The sequence below is a fragment of the Vidua chalybeata genome, chromosome 1 (genome assembly GCF_026979565.1).
Source record: "Vidua chalybeata isolate OUT-0048 chromosome 1, bVidCha1 merged haplotype, whole genome shotgun sequence".
Lineage (NCBI taxonomy): Eukaryota > Metazoa > Chordata > Aves > Passeriformes > Viduidae > Vidua > Vidua chalybeata.
Genome location: NC_071530.1, coordinates 130,843,056 through 130,858,543, shown reverse-complemented (window position 1 = coordinate 130,858,543; position 15,488 = coordinate 130,843,056). Strand labels below are relative to the sequence as shown.

General features: G+C 33.8%; 1 protein-coding gene across 2 annotated transcripts in view; it reads right to left on the bottom strand.

The window, feature by feature from the left end:
• Window positions 1-612: 612 nt before the first annotated feature.
• The window catches only part of MTDH (metadherin), a 33,565-nt gene continuing 18,689 nt past the window's right edge, over window positions 613-15,488 (bottom strand). Inside the window, exons 8-13 of one of the 2 annotated variants that reach the window (XM_053949186.1) lie at window positions 14,398-14,496; window positions 12,206-12,330; window positions 11,530-11,649; window positions 8,994-9,113; window positions 5,033-5,189; window positions 613-3,461 (exon numbers count right to left, since the gene is read on the bottom strand). In XM_053949186.1, the coding sequence (XP_053805161.1) occupies window positions 3,391-3,461; window positions 5,033-5,189; window positions 8,994-9,113; window positions 11,530-11,649; window positions 12,206-12,330; window positions 14,398-14,496 (692 nt within the window). In that variant the 3' untranslated portion in view covers window positions 613-3,390. The remainder of the gene's footprint in view (window positions 3,462-5,032; window positions 5,190-8,993; window positions 9,114-11,529; window positions 11,650-12,205; window positions 12,331-14,397; window positions 14,497-15,488) is intronic. The other variant, XM_053949188.1, reaches the window with a different exon arrangement.

Sequence of the window (15,488 nt, the reverse complement as noted above, 5' to 3'; positions counted from 1 at the left end):
CCATCCCCCACCCATGAAGAAACAGAAATCATCCCACCTTGCTCCCAACAACCATCCAAACTAACAGCAGTTCTGTTAGTCCTGCAGTGAGCAAAATCCATTGTGTTGCCACATTACTTTCAAGTTAAGAACTATCAGTCATGCAGCCCTTTCTGCTCCTTCTCCCCCACATTCATTTGGTTGATGCTCCTTAAATGAAGTAATTCACTCAGAATTTTAACAATAAAATGTTTTTAGCAGAGTACTTTAAGAAGCAATTAAAATTTTCAGGCTTTGTCTCCTTCCCAGTTACAGCAGAAAAATGAAGAAATCTTTTAGTATTGGCCTGAAAAACCCGAACTGCTGATTTTTACTCAGTGGTCACTAGGAGGAGACTCAGAGGTACAAGTGTCCGTGAGGGACCTGCAATTTTAAACAACTGAAATCATGACTAGCAATCTAGTTGAGTTAAAGGCACAGCAACTAATAGATGAAAGTTTGCTTAAACAATGTACTCTGATGTCTGCACTTTCCAAAAGCCTTATTCACAGGATAATCCCATGGCTAGGAACTATTAATAGGGCAGTTTCAAATGAGATACAATTCAGTTACAACACAACAGTACTAGCAGTATTTCTATAAATTTTGAAATGCTTTTAATATGTACATTCTTTCTTAGTAAATATTAAAGTAGTGCTCTTCACTTGCACTTTTTTCCTTTAGACTTCTGAAAGGCATCAGAAATACAGTTTTCAACCCCTCCAAACCAATGCAAAGTTACCTTTGTAACAAGCACATACGAATTCTATACACCTTCCCCTCCCCACAAAGGAAATAAAAATATGCCATGGCTATCCAATTACACATCATCACAAGTTTAAATTACACATACAAATAATTCCAGAATATTTAGAAAAAAACAACATATTGGATTTATGAAACCATTCCATGCATTCGACAACAACAGGAAAAAAAAAAGAAAAAAGGAAAAAAAAAATTAAGTTTCTTTAAAATGGTGGGTTTTTTTGCTCTATCCAAGTACCAACGTCTGGATTCAGTGTATCATTAAGACTAACCACTGCTTGAATCATAGAAACATGACAATACATAGATAACCAAGTTTCTATTTATAGACAATATGATATAGAGTTACTACCTCTTCAATGAATGTCAAATAAAGCAAGTTTTGTTTTCTAAGACATTGAAACTGCATATTAAGAAAACAGTAAGAGGTGCTGCTAAATAGGTAACAACATTTTGAAAGGAAGGCTATGTATTTATATGACCCTGCTTAGCAGTAGCAGTTACTTAGCAGGGTTCCTATATTTTAGCTAGTTTGTTTCTTTTTCCAGAATGACAAGCTATTTGACTAACCCAGAAATATCACTGATTTTATTTTCAAGAGGAAAAAAAAAAGAATTTATGCAGTGAAAGTCCTTGGGGGCAGTCTCTTTCATTACATGAAATCTTTGTATTTTCTATAAAAGAGCATAACATACATATTGGAAACAGATTTCAGACATACATTAAAAACCTGAATTCAAAGGGTATTATTTAACCTTTACTATGAAGTCAAATAAAATTATAATATTATTTACATGCAAAGGACTCTGCATGATTTCATAATATCCTATTTTTCATGTTTATCTTAAGATACTCCTTAAAAAGGTGTACTTCAGTTCTAAATTTATTTCACATGAATCATGACAAGTATCACTCTTAAACATTACTCCCTCCCAGTAAATAAATCAATACCATCAATATGCTCAATTTATTTTAAGAGATCAATTTAGAGTGTCATGTTCCTGACATACAGGAGTTAATACCTGTGCAAGTTAATATCCATTTATTCAGAAAGCTCTCCATTAGCAGGTGCATTTTCAGTACAATTAAACCCAGCTTGCTGCATTATCTGCTCTTGCCTTGCAATACTGTCAAACTGCAGTTGAGTACAGTAAGAGTGCAAGATTGTTGATCAGTACCACATGTTACAGCTGTTAACAATTCTGTTTGTGCCACTAAACCAGAAGTCAGTAATTTGAAAAGGATCCTGACTCTTTAACTGAACTTACCAGGTGATGTTAAAATACCATCCTTAGCAAACCAATTTTTGTAAAGGCTATTTACAGTGTACATGGCTGAGCATGTACCTTACACACACAAACACATCTCCAGTTTAATACCACCTGATTACAGTGCCTGAAAATGACAACACATCTTCAATGCCATTTTAATTAACAGTTTCAAGTGGGAAATGGTCTTTATTTTACAACTGCTTCACTTAATTTTTTATTTCTTTTTAATATAAAAACACTAACTCCTGTCCAGAAGTCTAAACACATTCTACGTACTACAGGTTAAGGCAGTAAAAAAATGTGTTCCTGATAACTGTTTTTGACAATGTCAATTAAAGCTGTCTGAAGCTACTCCAGTTCTCCAACAGATCTCTGAAATCCAGGTAATTTGTGAGTGAAAAATTCACTTTGATTTCTTCAGCATTTTAATAATATAGACAACAGAATTGGGTATGGTAAGTCATCAAGTGTTAGGAGAAGGGAAAGTTTGATTTCAGTTCATTTCATGAGATTAGAAGTTGAAAGAATAGTTTTTAAATGGGATCCTGAATCAACCAAGAACTGTAGGGAATGAAAAAGATAACCAATTTTATGCACATTACTGCATTCTTAAAAATATACTGTTATCTTCAATAATTCAAGTAAGGTAATAGACATTATAAAAAATAACTTCATGAACCATACTCAAGTTTCAAATCACATTCTCAAACTTTTAACCCAAAGCAGTTTTATTGTGTTAACTTCATATAATAAACCATGAAGGTCTGACTGTACAAATGGTTAATGATTTGCACTTGTGATTCCTGCGATAGCTAGCAGACTTGCTAACCAACTTACTGTAAAGATATGGCAGATTATGTATTGAATCAAAGCACTTTGATTTAGGCATGAAACAAATTCAAATGGTTGACATTCTGTGTTTCTAATGCGTCACTCATAAGAGAGGCAAGAAACACCCATTATTGTACAGACAATTATTTTTACAGAAAACCCTTCCTTAAAATTAATCTTTTATCCGCAGCTGTAGATGAGAGTATAATCTGTTGTAAACAGGGCACTGTGTTGTAAAACCAGTTTTTTTTTTAAATTAAGATCTCTCTCCAAAAGTTGGAAAAACAGACTCTTCAGAATGTCTTTCAAATGTAGCATGTTCTGTTTGCTATATCATAAAGTTACTTTCATTTGATTCCTTTTTAAAGATGTTTGTGTTCACAGCAGTTCTGTTTTTAAAAATTGTTTCAAATTTATATAAAATTCTGTACATGTTCACAAATTATTGCATAAACAGCATAATCTTCATGACAATATTCAGCAACACATGTCCATCTTAGGAAGTTCACGTTTCCCTTCTTGCTTTTTTCTTCTTTTTAACTTGTTTGGGAGATTCCCAGCTTTCTTCAGACTTTGCTAGAAAACAAAACATTATTATAGTGTTAGGACTGAGAACATTTACACAGAATTGGCTTTTAAAATCCTGGATAACACACACTGAATTATTACAAAGTGATTCAGATCAATCAACTAGAAGTTTTATTCACCTGCTTCAAATGAAAGTAATTTCGTTTGAAATGCATCTAAAACAATGCTTGCCAATTTCATCCTACTTTTTTACCCCACAAATACTTAGAGTGATAAACGTCCAAAGTAATTAATTTTGCAAATGTATTATTTACAGTAGAATAATTGTTATTTTCTAGCCTAGAAATAATGTACATGTACACAATTGACATTAAATGCTCACTTTTACCAGATTACACTGCTCTTAACCACTACATATGAGTAGTTTTTAAAAGTATTGAACTATGTAAAGATGTGGTCACATGGAATCCACAATCCAATACAGAAGCACTACGTTCTTAATAAAACAGACTGCCTTAAAACATCCTGGCTGCCAAAAGTGGTAAAAAACATTAAGTATTGTACATACTGAACCTAAGAGATGTTCTCTCAATTTCTGAGACATGAATCAATCACAAAAGATTTCATATTTTAGAACCAGGACAAAAAGTTCTAAGTTGATGCATCAACTTGAAATATGCCATTGTTTCATGTGTTCAAAGCCAAGAAACCAATTAATGCAGCTGAATGAGATTTTGTAATTATAAAGTCATCATGTTTCTTCTGCAGTCATTAAAAATTCATTTAGTACTTCAACACTTAGCCAGGAACTTATTATGGATTGTCAGTATTTATTAATTTTATTTAAGAATCTGAATCAAAGCATTTTTTTTTCAAGCAATACCTTTCACATCCTCACTTCCCTTCTAAATTTCCGGTTTTACTGTGTGAGTACTGCGAATGCTTTTGACTACGAACACTTTTGTCAAGTACAACAAAGGGTACATTTGACGTTTCTGAGCACAGCATATTTTCAAAAAACAATATACCTGCAGCAATTTAGCCAGATTTATGTGCTGTTAGACTACAAAAATAACTCCACCTAATACCTTTCTACTCCCAAATAAGCAACTGTTTCCCTCTATGATTACATGGACGCGTATGGGAAAATATGCTAATGAGCTAAATTGAGAAATCAAAAGACAATTATTTGTATTTTTTCCCGAATTTCTGGTAGCTAAATATTCTGTCAACTGCATTGTCAGGAACCATCTGTTCTCCACTGAAGGCTTGCAAGCAGCCGTTTGAAACAATGTTGGCAGAACTCCTTAGTCACAGCACCGAGCTCCAGTCCCAGTGGTGATGAGTACATCCAAATGTCTCTTAAGGACTGGACAAGCCCAACAGACATTTTCAGTCATCCAAGCATATGAAGCCAGTTTTTCATTACAATGAAAACAAAAATATCAAGGTGGTGTTAACTTTAATGAAGTAAAAAATATGGCAAGATGTATAAATAAGTCACAATGATCTCATATGGCACTTTAAACTCAAATCCCAGGGCAAAGCATTCTGACTACACTCCATGGAAAAAGTACATCCTAACTTCAGACAAATAAACTGCACTGAGAGATACTTACTCTGTGGAGGAGGCACACTGTTTTGCTTAATATTGGGACTAGAAACATCTGTCTCTTGCAGCATCTGTGGCACTTGGGAAGCGATCTTGTCAGAATTGCTCTCTGATACAATTACAGATGGCTCAGTAGAAACAGCATGTGAAGGAGCCTCCTCAGACTATTTGAGAAACAAAAATAAGAGTTTCCAAAAATTTTTAAGTAATACAAAAGCAAACACTCTTAAGTGGTGTTATTTTGGCAGTATACTTAGCAGCTACTGAGAAGATGGCATTGAAAAATGAAGTCAGTATTAAAATCCTTAAAAATTTTAAATTGAGGCTGTTAATACTATGACTGCCATCTAGTGCCAACATTTTTAATTGCATACAAGCAAAGATAAACGACACTAATTCTTAAAATACAGCACATGCAAAGAAAGGGAGACCAATCTATAAATCACCAAGACCCTAAAAGGATTCTAGAATATTCAACAGAGATGTGAAACAGCGACACATATGCACTTGGTTGCAAGGTAAGCAGGCAAGTTAAATAGGACCAAATAGGTAACTCAAACCCAAAACAAATTGCATCTCCAGTCATTCCAATAAACCACTCAAAACACTCTGTATGCTTATAAAATAACAAATACTGGCAAAAGCAACCAGCAAGTATTTCAGTGGAACTTACTGCAGAAATAACTGCCAAGTAAAAGGTACTTGTAGTATTTTTCAATTATCTAGTTGATTTTGAAGGTTCCCACTACTGAGAAAATATAACTATACTCTAGTGTGTAGCACTTATTGTAATTAAACTACAGCAAAACAGGAAAAAAGTTTGACATTCCAATAGGAAAGTCAGAACATAAAAAACTTAAGATCCCACACTAAGTCACCAAATGACAAAAGGCTTCAAAAAAGAATGTATTAGAACATAGCATCTCACCAAGTAATAAACCTCAAACTTTAAGATGTTATTAAGAAATCATAGCTGTAGTTGTGTCACAATAGCCAAGACCTGGAACTATGAAAAACAAATACTGAAGTCTACATCCTTGGATGCAGATGTACAGATCCTACATCACCAGTTTTTACTGCTTCCATCACTATAATGTAAGCATCTCACAAATTCAATCAGAACATTTAAGAGAGCAAAAAGATAAAAATTTCTTTTTTAATAATATCATTATTTTTAAATAATTTATTTTTAATCATATAATCATATCTAAGCAAGAAGTTAAACTGCTTTAATTGAAAAACCCAACACATTAATTTAAAGTATAGCAGTTCTCTAACCTTCCATGAATAGTTTGCTGTGCTCTTACACATCAACTGAAACAAGCTTTTTAATATCCATAATTGCAGCATTTCTCTTAATCTACTGAAAAATTAGTAATCTCAAAATTTTTTATACATCAATCATGCTGATAAAATGAACTCCCACGCTACAGGAATTCCAAGCTTAGCCAATTCTAATGTTGTCTAATAGTTAGCAATCATCAGTTACATAAATAAATGAACTTACACTGTGATTTTTAAAACAAAGGAGGACATAAAGCTTCTAGTGCAAGGTAATCAATTCAGGTTTGGTATCATAGTTTTGTTAGGACAGTCACACTTGACCAGCAGGTAAAGCAACTCAATTAAGATTTTAATAGCTCAGCTGTCTCAGGTTGACTAAGAAACATGTTGCAGCTTGAGTGTTACAGCGTGCAGTATTCCTGCAAATGTAATGATACAAATACATACAACACTATCTGGAAATTTTTCCATATACTTCTGTCTGAATTTTGGATAGAGGAAAGTGGGTAGTGATGAAGACATTAAGAAATGGATACTATTCTTTGCTAGGATATTCTCTGCTAATTCAGAAAGAAGGCCTGAAACAACAAATAAAGCCTATTAGATAATATAAATAGTTATGTGCATAATTCTATGATTCAATAATGAAGGAGTGACTCGTCAAACTGTTACTTCTTTTTTCCAAGTATCTCTCTTCATTTAAAACTTGTGCTTGTTGATAAAAGGCAGAAGGTTTCAATGCAGCCCAATGTATAGCATGGGGGAAATACCATCACCAGATACTGTGATGTGAAACATCAGCTGTTTCTGATGTTTATGAGGATATACTAAAGAACAACTTCTTTGTACTCAGTTTATTTTTCCCTATATTTCATTCTCATGTTTTGGGGCATTTGCTTAAGACTAAACTACCTACCTTGGAAACTCAAGTCATCCATTTCACACATCAGTCACAGTCTGTTTCTAAAACTTTTTACAACAACCAAGTCAAACAACATTGGAAGACATCTGTGTGTGTGTGAAATTACAATGCAGCCAAACCTGATGTCAAGGAGACTTGATAAAAGACTGACAGTCAGGTACAACAATTCACAAGTTGTCCTTTATCAAGTCCAGAGAATGTTAGTAATGATTTCATTTGTCCTTTGCCCCCACACGAAGTCTAATACAGAACACGTCTTGTTTCACAGTTACCATTTACACAATTATACATAGACACATATAGAAACAGATTGAATTTAAGATTCAAGAGTAACAGAAGCCCTCAAGCCCCTCAAAAACAGGGCAGTGTAGGTCTACATGAGATGCTGATGCCATCAAATCACCTAGGAAGTTGGGTGTGATTATAAACAGTAAAGCAGTGAGCAAAATCTCCTGAAACTGGGCTTGTATTTTGGCAGTGATGACAGCTTGTGAAAAAAATATGCAGATATTTTTCAAATCAATTCAGATTTCTGAACAGCAGAATCTGTAATCTTCCAGGATGCACTATTATGCCTTTTTCTAGAAGTCAAAAACCTGCCACCTTAATGTCACAATCCAAGTTTTCTGTCTACACATTTTCAACTAAAGCCTCTAAAATACAACAAAAATTCACACTTCCAGGAATAAAGCCACTTGCATATACAGGCAGATTTCTTTTCAAATACAGCTTCAAAAAAAAAACCCCACCACAAAACCCAACAATACACTATTCAGATACAATAGGCAGCTGTTGCCAACGTTGATTAAAAGTTGAACTGATCTAAACTAATCAGTTGTAGCAAATAACTGTAGTAAAGCTCTACTTTGCTAAGCCTTAAGTATGTCTGAATGTGCTTTTCAAGGCATTTTCAACCAAAAAAGTACTTCTGCACCTTTTATTTGGTAACTTGCAGCCCCTTGTAAAAGATTTCACTCTGATGTTCTCATTTGACTCTTAAGACCTCATTATTTTTATGAAACTAATGCTTAGCAATTAAAAATTAAATCTCAGTATTCTGACTTATACTCACTGGTACCGAATTGCTGTGTCACTAGTTTGTTCATGCTCTATGGAAATAAAAAACAAAAATCGAAGCCTAGAAATATTAAGTATTTTACACCTTCCTAGAATGTGATGTTTCGAAGGATAGCAGTACCTAAGAAAGTACTGCTGTTTGGAGAAAAATTAGAAGAGAATTTGTATTGTCTAGAATATGTTTCAACTGTGAGCTGAAGCAAATAGTTTGTGAATTGGTTCAAATAAAATCTTTTCTTATTCAGCCATTAAGCTCAATACAGCTATCAAAAATCAATTTTAGACTGCATTTAAGTCAGAAGATATTAAATTAGTAAGTAACACTTCATTCTGTTGCAACGAAACAGTAGAATATGCCACTAGTCTTGTTCTCAGACCTATTAGTTCTTAGGTTTCTACATTTCCAAGTTTTAAACCATTGCCTGAATATTAAAACAACAAAGTAACTTGCCAGTAAAGAAAGTAACTACTGAGTTGGAAGATACTGCTTTACAGAGTAGACATACTTTTTAAAACTCATAACTGACCTCTACCTAAAATTCAACTGTTCAATTTCCTTTATATTCATAAACATACAGCCTGAAACAGTATTCCTACTGTAACCTTATCTACACAAATTAATGTGTCAAATGACTTGAGCACTTCCAAATCAAGTTGTAACATAAATCAAATTTTGCATCCCTACCTTAGCTGGTTCACTAGTACTTATGGTCTTCAAAGAAAAAGCTCTTTCCTGCTGTGCTTGAACTTTTGAGGTATCCGCCTGAAATTGCTCTCCAGCTTCTCTATCCAGTTCTTCAGCATCCTACAAAAAGGGGAGTGGGAGGGGAAAAAAGAAGAGCCTGTGTTTGCAGTCAAGTTCTGACTCTTCTCCCCTGTGAATGAGTTTTGTTGCCATAATCAGCTTCTATAACTCAGAAAATCTATCAAAAAGAATAATTGAAGTAGTGGGCTGATACCAGCCTATGCTAACACTCAAAATGTATAGAACAACATAATAAAGAAATACCCATAGAATCCAATAAAGCCCAGAAAGCAGGATGCTTCATGCATACTAACAAAAATCCAAATCTCAGAATGAACTGCACTTCACACTTCTGTTAAATTGTAAGAATGTGAAATTAAAATGAATTTACTCTACACACTTTGCAAAAGTATCATGTCACTTGACTGCTCTTGGTTCTGTGCTTTGTTACAAGTTTTAAATGCAAGCTGTATAGTTTCCTATCCTTATTACACTTCAATATTTTTGCAACCCAGTTTAGTTTACCATAATGCTTGTAAAGTAACCGTCAGTACAGAAACTGAAAATATATCCAAAGTATTTGAGAGTCTCAACCTTTACTCCTTAGACAATCTAAAGTGGAAAGCTTTCATTTTAAATGTGGAATTAGAGTAGTTACACTTGTTAGTGGCACTAGAAGAATCCTGTGGTTGTGAAGAAGTCTCTGAGTTTAAACTGGAAACACTGTTCCCTCACTTATTTCCTTAGAAAATGCAGTCACAGCCTAAGTCTGATTCCCGCCAGGAAGGAATACATATTGGCTTACTCCAAGCTCTTCAGCTGGCTTCTACTGCCTTAACTAACACTGAAGTCAAGAAACGAGTGTGAACATTTAAGTATAATCAATGAGAAAGATGAAGAAGTTTCAATGAACGTTTTCCATTTTCAAAGGATAAGTATACAAATTTTAAATGAGTTTGAAGTAGGACTGGCAAATTAAATTACTAAACTGTTATGACAAGGGTAGCTTCTGTGAGCAGTTCAGTCTGCTCCTATCAAGCAAAACTCCCAATTCTACACAAAAATTTAATACAGGTAAGTTCTTATCTGTAAACTGATGACTTCATAGAAAGAAAAAGTAACAAAATTGGAATGGTTGGAGAACAATGAGTAGAATAAAAAATCTGATTACATTAATATAGAAAGTAGGACTCTACCTGACATATATAATTTAAAAGACAGCTCACAAGCCATGTGAAAAAGTTCAGAACGCCCTCACTGACCTAAAGATTCATGTAGGACACTCACAAATACCTATGTAGGACACTCACAAATACCTGTTAATCATAATTTATTAATCTTGACTTGGAGTCATAGCAGAGACCAGAACAGATTTCATTTAAAAAAAAAGCTGCAGCCCTAGTGCCCCCAAACTGAATTTGCCTCAAAAGAAACAAGGGAAACCAACAGAAGCTCCACCTCCACATAGACAACTTGAAAATAAAATTTCCTGTAACAGCAATTTAATGTCTTACAACTTTAAAGAAACTGGATAATAACCCTAACAACTGAATGATAACCCTAAAAGCAAATCCAAAGCAAGTGTGACTGAAGTTTTTGCTTTCCCTCTCTATTTCAATCTAATCTAGCCAGATTCCACTGAACATTGGTCATTCTGTAACTGTAAAGAATGTAAATATGAATGGCTGTCACAATAAACACAAGCAGGATGCATTCTGATCATTAGCTATTAAAAGCTTTCTCCCTTTAGGAAAGTACTTGTTTCATCTATTCAAACATGATTCAATTGCCATGTGAAGTGCAATCTGCTTTTGCTATTTTTACATATCTGCTTTAATGCAATTCTTCAAAAGCTATTTAAGTAACACAAAAAACTCCAACCATCCTCAGAGTTTGAAAATATTCTTTCCCTCATTGAAATCTGACTCATGGAATAGCTCCACCAACTGAGCTTGAAGCACTGGCACTTACCATTTCACATAAATCAGATTAAAACAGTACTTCAGAAAACCATTATATTCTCACACAATTGTACTTGAAGACAGCTTAAGAGAAAACTTCAATTTCTTTAATTCTCCTAACTAGCTGTATTCACCAAAGCAGCTGTCTTTCAAAGGACATGAGGAAAGGCTTCCCCCATGCAGAGGACAATTCTACCTGGAAGCATCCCTACAGTACAGAATACAGATTTGACAGAAAATAAGTAATTCAGGATAAATACTTTCCATCTATTTTGTGCTTTTCATAAATCCAGCAAAACTACAAATTATCTGACGTTCAACTTATGATTACAACAAATTAAGGAAATACTAGTAAAATAAGAATTACTTTAACTCTTGAGAAACAATTGTACAGAATCCAATTCCATAAAGAAATTCATTTCCCAAAAATAATTTTTGTTCAAGATGCTGATAGCCAAAGGTAAGGCAGTTTTGTGAATTCCTTGCCATTGCCTTTTAAACCATTAAGATATTACCTGTGCAGGAGAGTTGGCTTCTTCACCCTGCTTCTTCTTTTTCTTCTTCTTTTTCTTGGATTTGCCACTTGTAGAACTCTGAAGAATTTGCTCTGCTTTTTCTCTTTCATTATCTGAAATCTTCAGATGGGAACAGAAGGTATTTAGCATTTAAAATTACAATGAAACATACCTTGTATAGACAAAACATAAATCAATAGCTATAAGGAATTGCATATCCAAGTGGAAATGAACACAGTCTTATCTATTCAGTTCATTCTAGAAAGACCACATTCTTTACATGCTATCTGATAATACAGGTAGAGGATTTGGGAATAGAAAAGGCAACAGACCACCAGGCACTAGTAGCATGGAAATGCTGTTTTCCATAGTGTGAATTAAATATTGGCAAGAAGTATTTATAAAAACAGATCTAAACTCTCCCAGTCTATACTGATATTGTAGTCCTTATAATTATGGCAAGACAGAAAGGTTTAAGATGGAGCTAACTGATTTCTCTCTTCTCAGTAACATTCAGTGTTTTCCTTCTCTGTGTACAGAGAAAACACAGTCGTGCTACTCTTATCAGGGTAACTGTGATGAGAGATTACCTTTAGCATTACCCTTTAAGTTACTTTAAGAAATGGCAGTGCTAAGGCCAAAGTCCTGGAGCTAAGGAGAAAATACCATCTTTTACCTTCTGAGTATCAGATCTCTCTTCACGCTGAGGAACAGAAGCAACTTTTTCTTCATCTACCCAGTTTCCCCACTCTTCTGCTGGCGCATTCCAATCAGAGCTTGGATCGGTTGAAGAAAGTCCATCTACAAAGATTAAAAGGTTTTTTTCAGGAATATTGCCTTACTCTACAGGTGCTCATTTCCAGTTTAAAAATGAAGAAAAACTCTACACATATATCCACTTGATATCAAGATATAAATAGCAATTCCCTGTCTTTCTGAAAAAATGGTAAAGACTTTATTGATAAGTGGAGGACTTTTTAAAGTAATGAGTATGACAGTGATTTTACAGAGCCTAATCACAGCAGCAACTAGCTAGATGCAGCTGCTTCAAGACATTTTTCTAAACGATGTGAAGAGGAACAAATTTAAGAGTTGTTATCTATCTTAAGCTATTCTCTGTATTTTCCTTCTAGCTGGTGAAAAAATTAGGATGAACTATAACACTGATCAATCTTGCCTTAGTAAGATTCCTTTACAAGTGATATCTGAAACTGTAAACCTTACTCATTCAAGTCATCTTATAATTTTGCCATTTTTAATAATCTTTTTTTCCTAAGACTATTAAGTCCATACTCTATTTTGCTATTATTAATTTATGATGGAATGATAGGTTTAAAGGGTCAGTTGCATAACATCAAAATATCAGAAGGGAAGAAGCATTAGACTGTCTATTTAGTAGCAAGTTGCAGCAAGCCGATTTTAAAACAGAACACATTGTAAAGGACTGCATTTTTATTTCACATTTATATTAACATCACAAATATTTCTCCCCCCCCAGCCTATATCAAATTGAAGAACAGGCAAATTTGGTCTACCAACTATGGAGGCACTCAATTTAAACAACTGAAAATAAAGTCAAAAAAAGAGCAGTAATAAATCCAATTATATTTATTGGTAAACATTATGAAGCCAAAAATACATTGAGATCTTAAGATTAGTTAGAACATTTAGAATAGTTAGAAACTTTCCTAATAAAAATATTATCTTAATGACACCTACTTCAGATGCTAAAATTTACTGATTTGAAAAACATTAATCAACACTTTTTAGTTTACCTACTGCCATCTCAGTAGTTGCTTAAGAAAAAAATTCCATTCTTAGTAATAATAAAAACTAGTAATATTTGTACATACAGTTAGTTTTCTTATCCTGATAAAGTAGCAGGACATATCTGTGTATCACTTTGGCCTAAACTTGCATTTGCCCACTTCTGTTAGTGTACTCTTAGTTGACAACTATGACAAAATTCTATTAACAGAAGTTTCAGCCATAAATATTCTATGCTCAGATACGTGAATCAATTATGCTTTTGATAAATGTAAAACGCATGACTTTCAAATGATTAACTGAAATGTGCTTTCCTTATCCTTAAACTAGATAAAACACAAAATGTAAGTTTCAAAATTATGTGGCAACAGAGTAATCATGCCAACAGTGGTGGAGTCAAGGACTCATCAATCTATTCCACTTTTCCAGTCATTTAACTGCACTAGTTGTTCTTAGAGAGAAGGTAACATGCAAGGCTGCTTCTGTCAACTTTTGGAACAATTCTTCAGGTCAATGCCTAATGAGATGCACTATGTTTTTTCATAAACAGGGAGGAGAAAGTGTGGAGTAAACACTAACTTTACTACAACTCCCAAGTAATTTCAGTTATTTCTATCCTGTATATACTTCCTATATATGTAAGAACTTCCTAATGTTTGCTAAATGAGAAACCAAGTTAGATTAAATACAAGATTAAATACAAGAGTCTGATGTTGGCTTTTCAGTAAGGTGCAAACATGTAAAAACAAACTGACTCAAATTCTATCTACTAAATACATATTTTGCAGACTTGCAGTAGATTTTTCTCATCACTAGCAGCAAGACTGTTTCATTACAAAGATTTTTCTACCTTAAAAAATGCATGAGCTCTCTCACTTCTGAGTTTGAATATCCAAGTATTTTTCCTAAAATTAACCATTTTTTAATCAGAATTTATTAAAATACTTCTAATTCCTTCAAACTGTCTATTAGCTTACAGAATTCAAGTATTTCAGGTTTCTCCTCAGATACCCACCACTGTCTAACAAGGGTAGCTAATATAAATAACTACACTTTAACAGTAACTAACATTTTGTTAATGAACATTTTAGAGGAACATACTTAACCCAGACCATTCGTCATCAACAGGGGGTTGAGCATGACTTAAATCCCACTGAAAATCAGAAGTACCAGCCTGAGGAACTGATTCACTGTTGGAACCTGAAAGGAAATAAATAAAATTGTACTTGTAAGTTAGCAAGCTTCCTGAAGTTTTCTTGGGGAAGGAAGTCCAATCAAAGTATGAAAGGAAGACAAAAGGCTCAAAGAAAAAAGTCAGATTTCAAGGACTGCAGAAGACAGGAGAACTAGTAGGGTCTTGTGCATAAGGTATATTCAGAAAACAAGGAAGCTGAAAATAAAGTCATGAAAAGAACTCAAAAAGAGATAAGAAGGGTGAGTAAAAGCAGTCTTCTCAAAGTGAAAAACAAGAAGAAATGTTATGGTTAATAAAACTGTTACCCTGTTTTCCTAAGATATCTTACAGGGAAAAGCTTAAAAGAAAACATCACCAGAAAGAAACCTCATTAATTACATTTGGATCAAGCAAATTATACATTACTAAGAATCCACTTCTCATTTAAAGCAAAGGTTTCAAGAACATAAAAGCAGCAGGATGAACAACATTAAGGCCAATACCAGTCATGATAACAGAAGGTGCTACATATCTAACATAACTGTTTTCAGAAAAATAAACAAAAAAAACCAATTTCATAAAAAAGTAAAACAAAAACTAATTGTAAGAATTAAATAAATTAGTATTTTACAGTATGATAAAACTTCTGAAATTCAGTTTGAATAGAATGTGCGTCTCTATTTTACATACACCTCTGCAAAAGATACCTCAGATGACAGAAATATGGACATGTTCTCATTTCTTTTGTGGCCACTTTGCATTACAACATTGTTGGCTAAGGTGCATAAAAGAAAACTAATATACTTCACTTTTTCATATTTCTCTCGAAGTTGAAATGGTGATATTGCAGCAGAATCTTAGCTCAGGGTGCCATCCTACTTTATTTAATAAACTGTCTTAAGTTTTAGCTTAGAGACTGAACTTGGATTCAGGTGGCTGTTTAGGAGTTTTTTTAAAATTAAAACTCTCTGTACAATTAATACGCTGGACACTGAGCCTAAGTTCAAAAGTTAAAAGC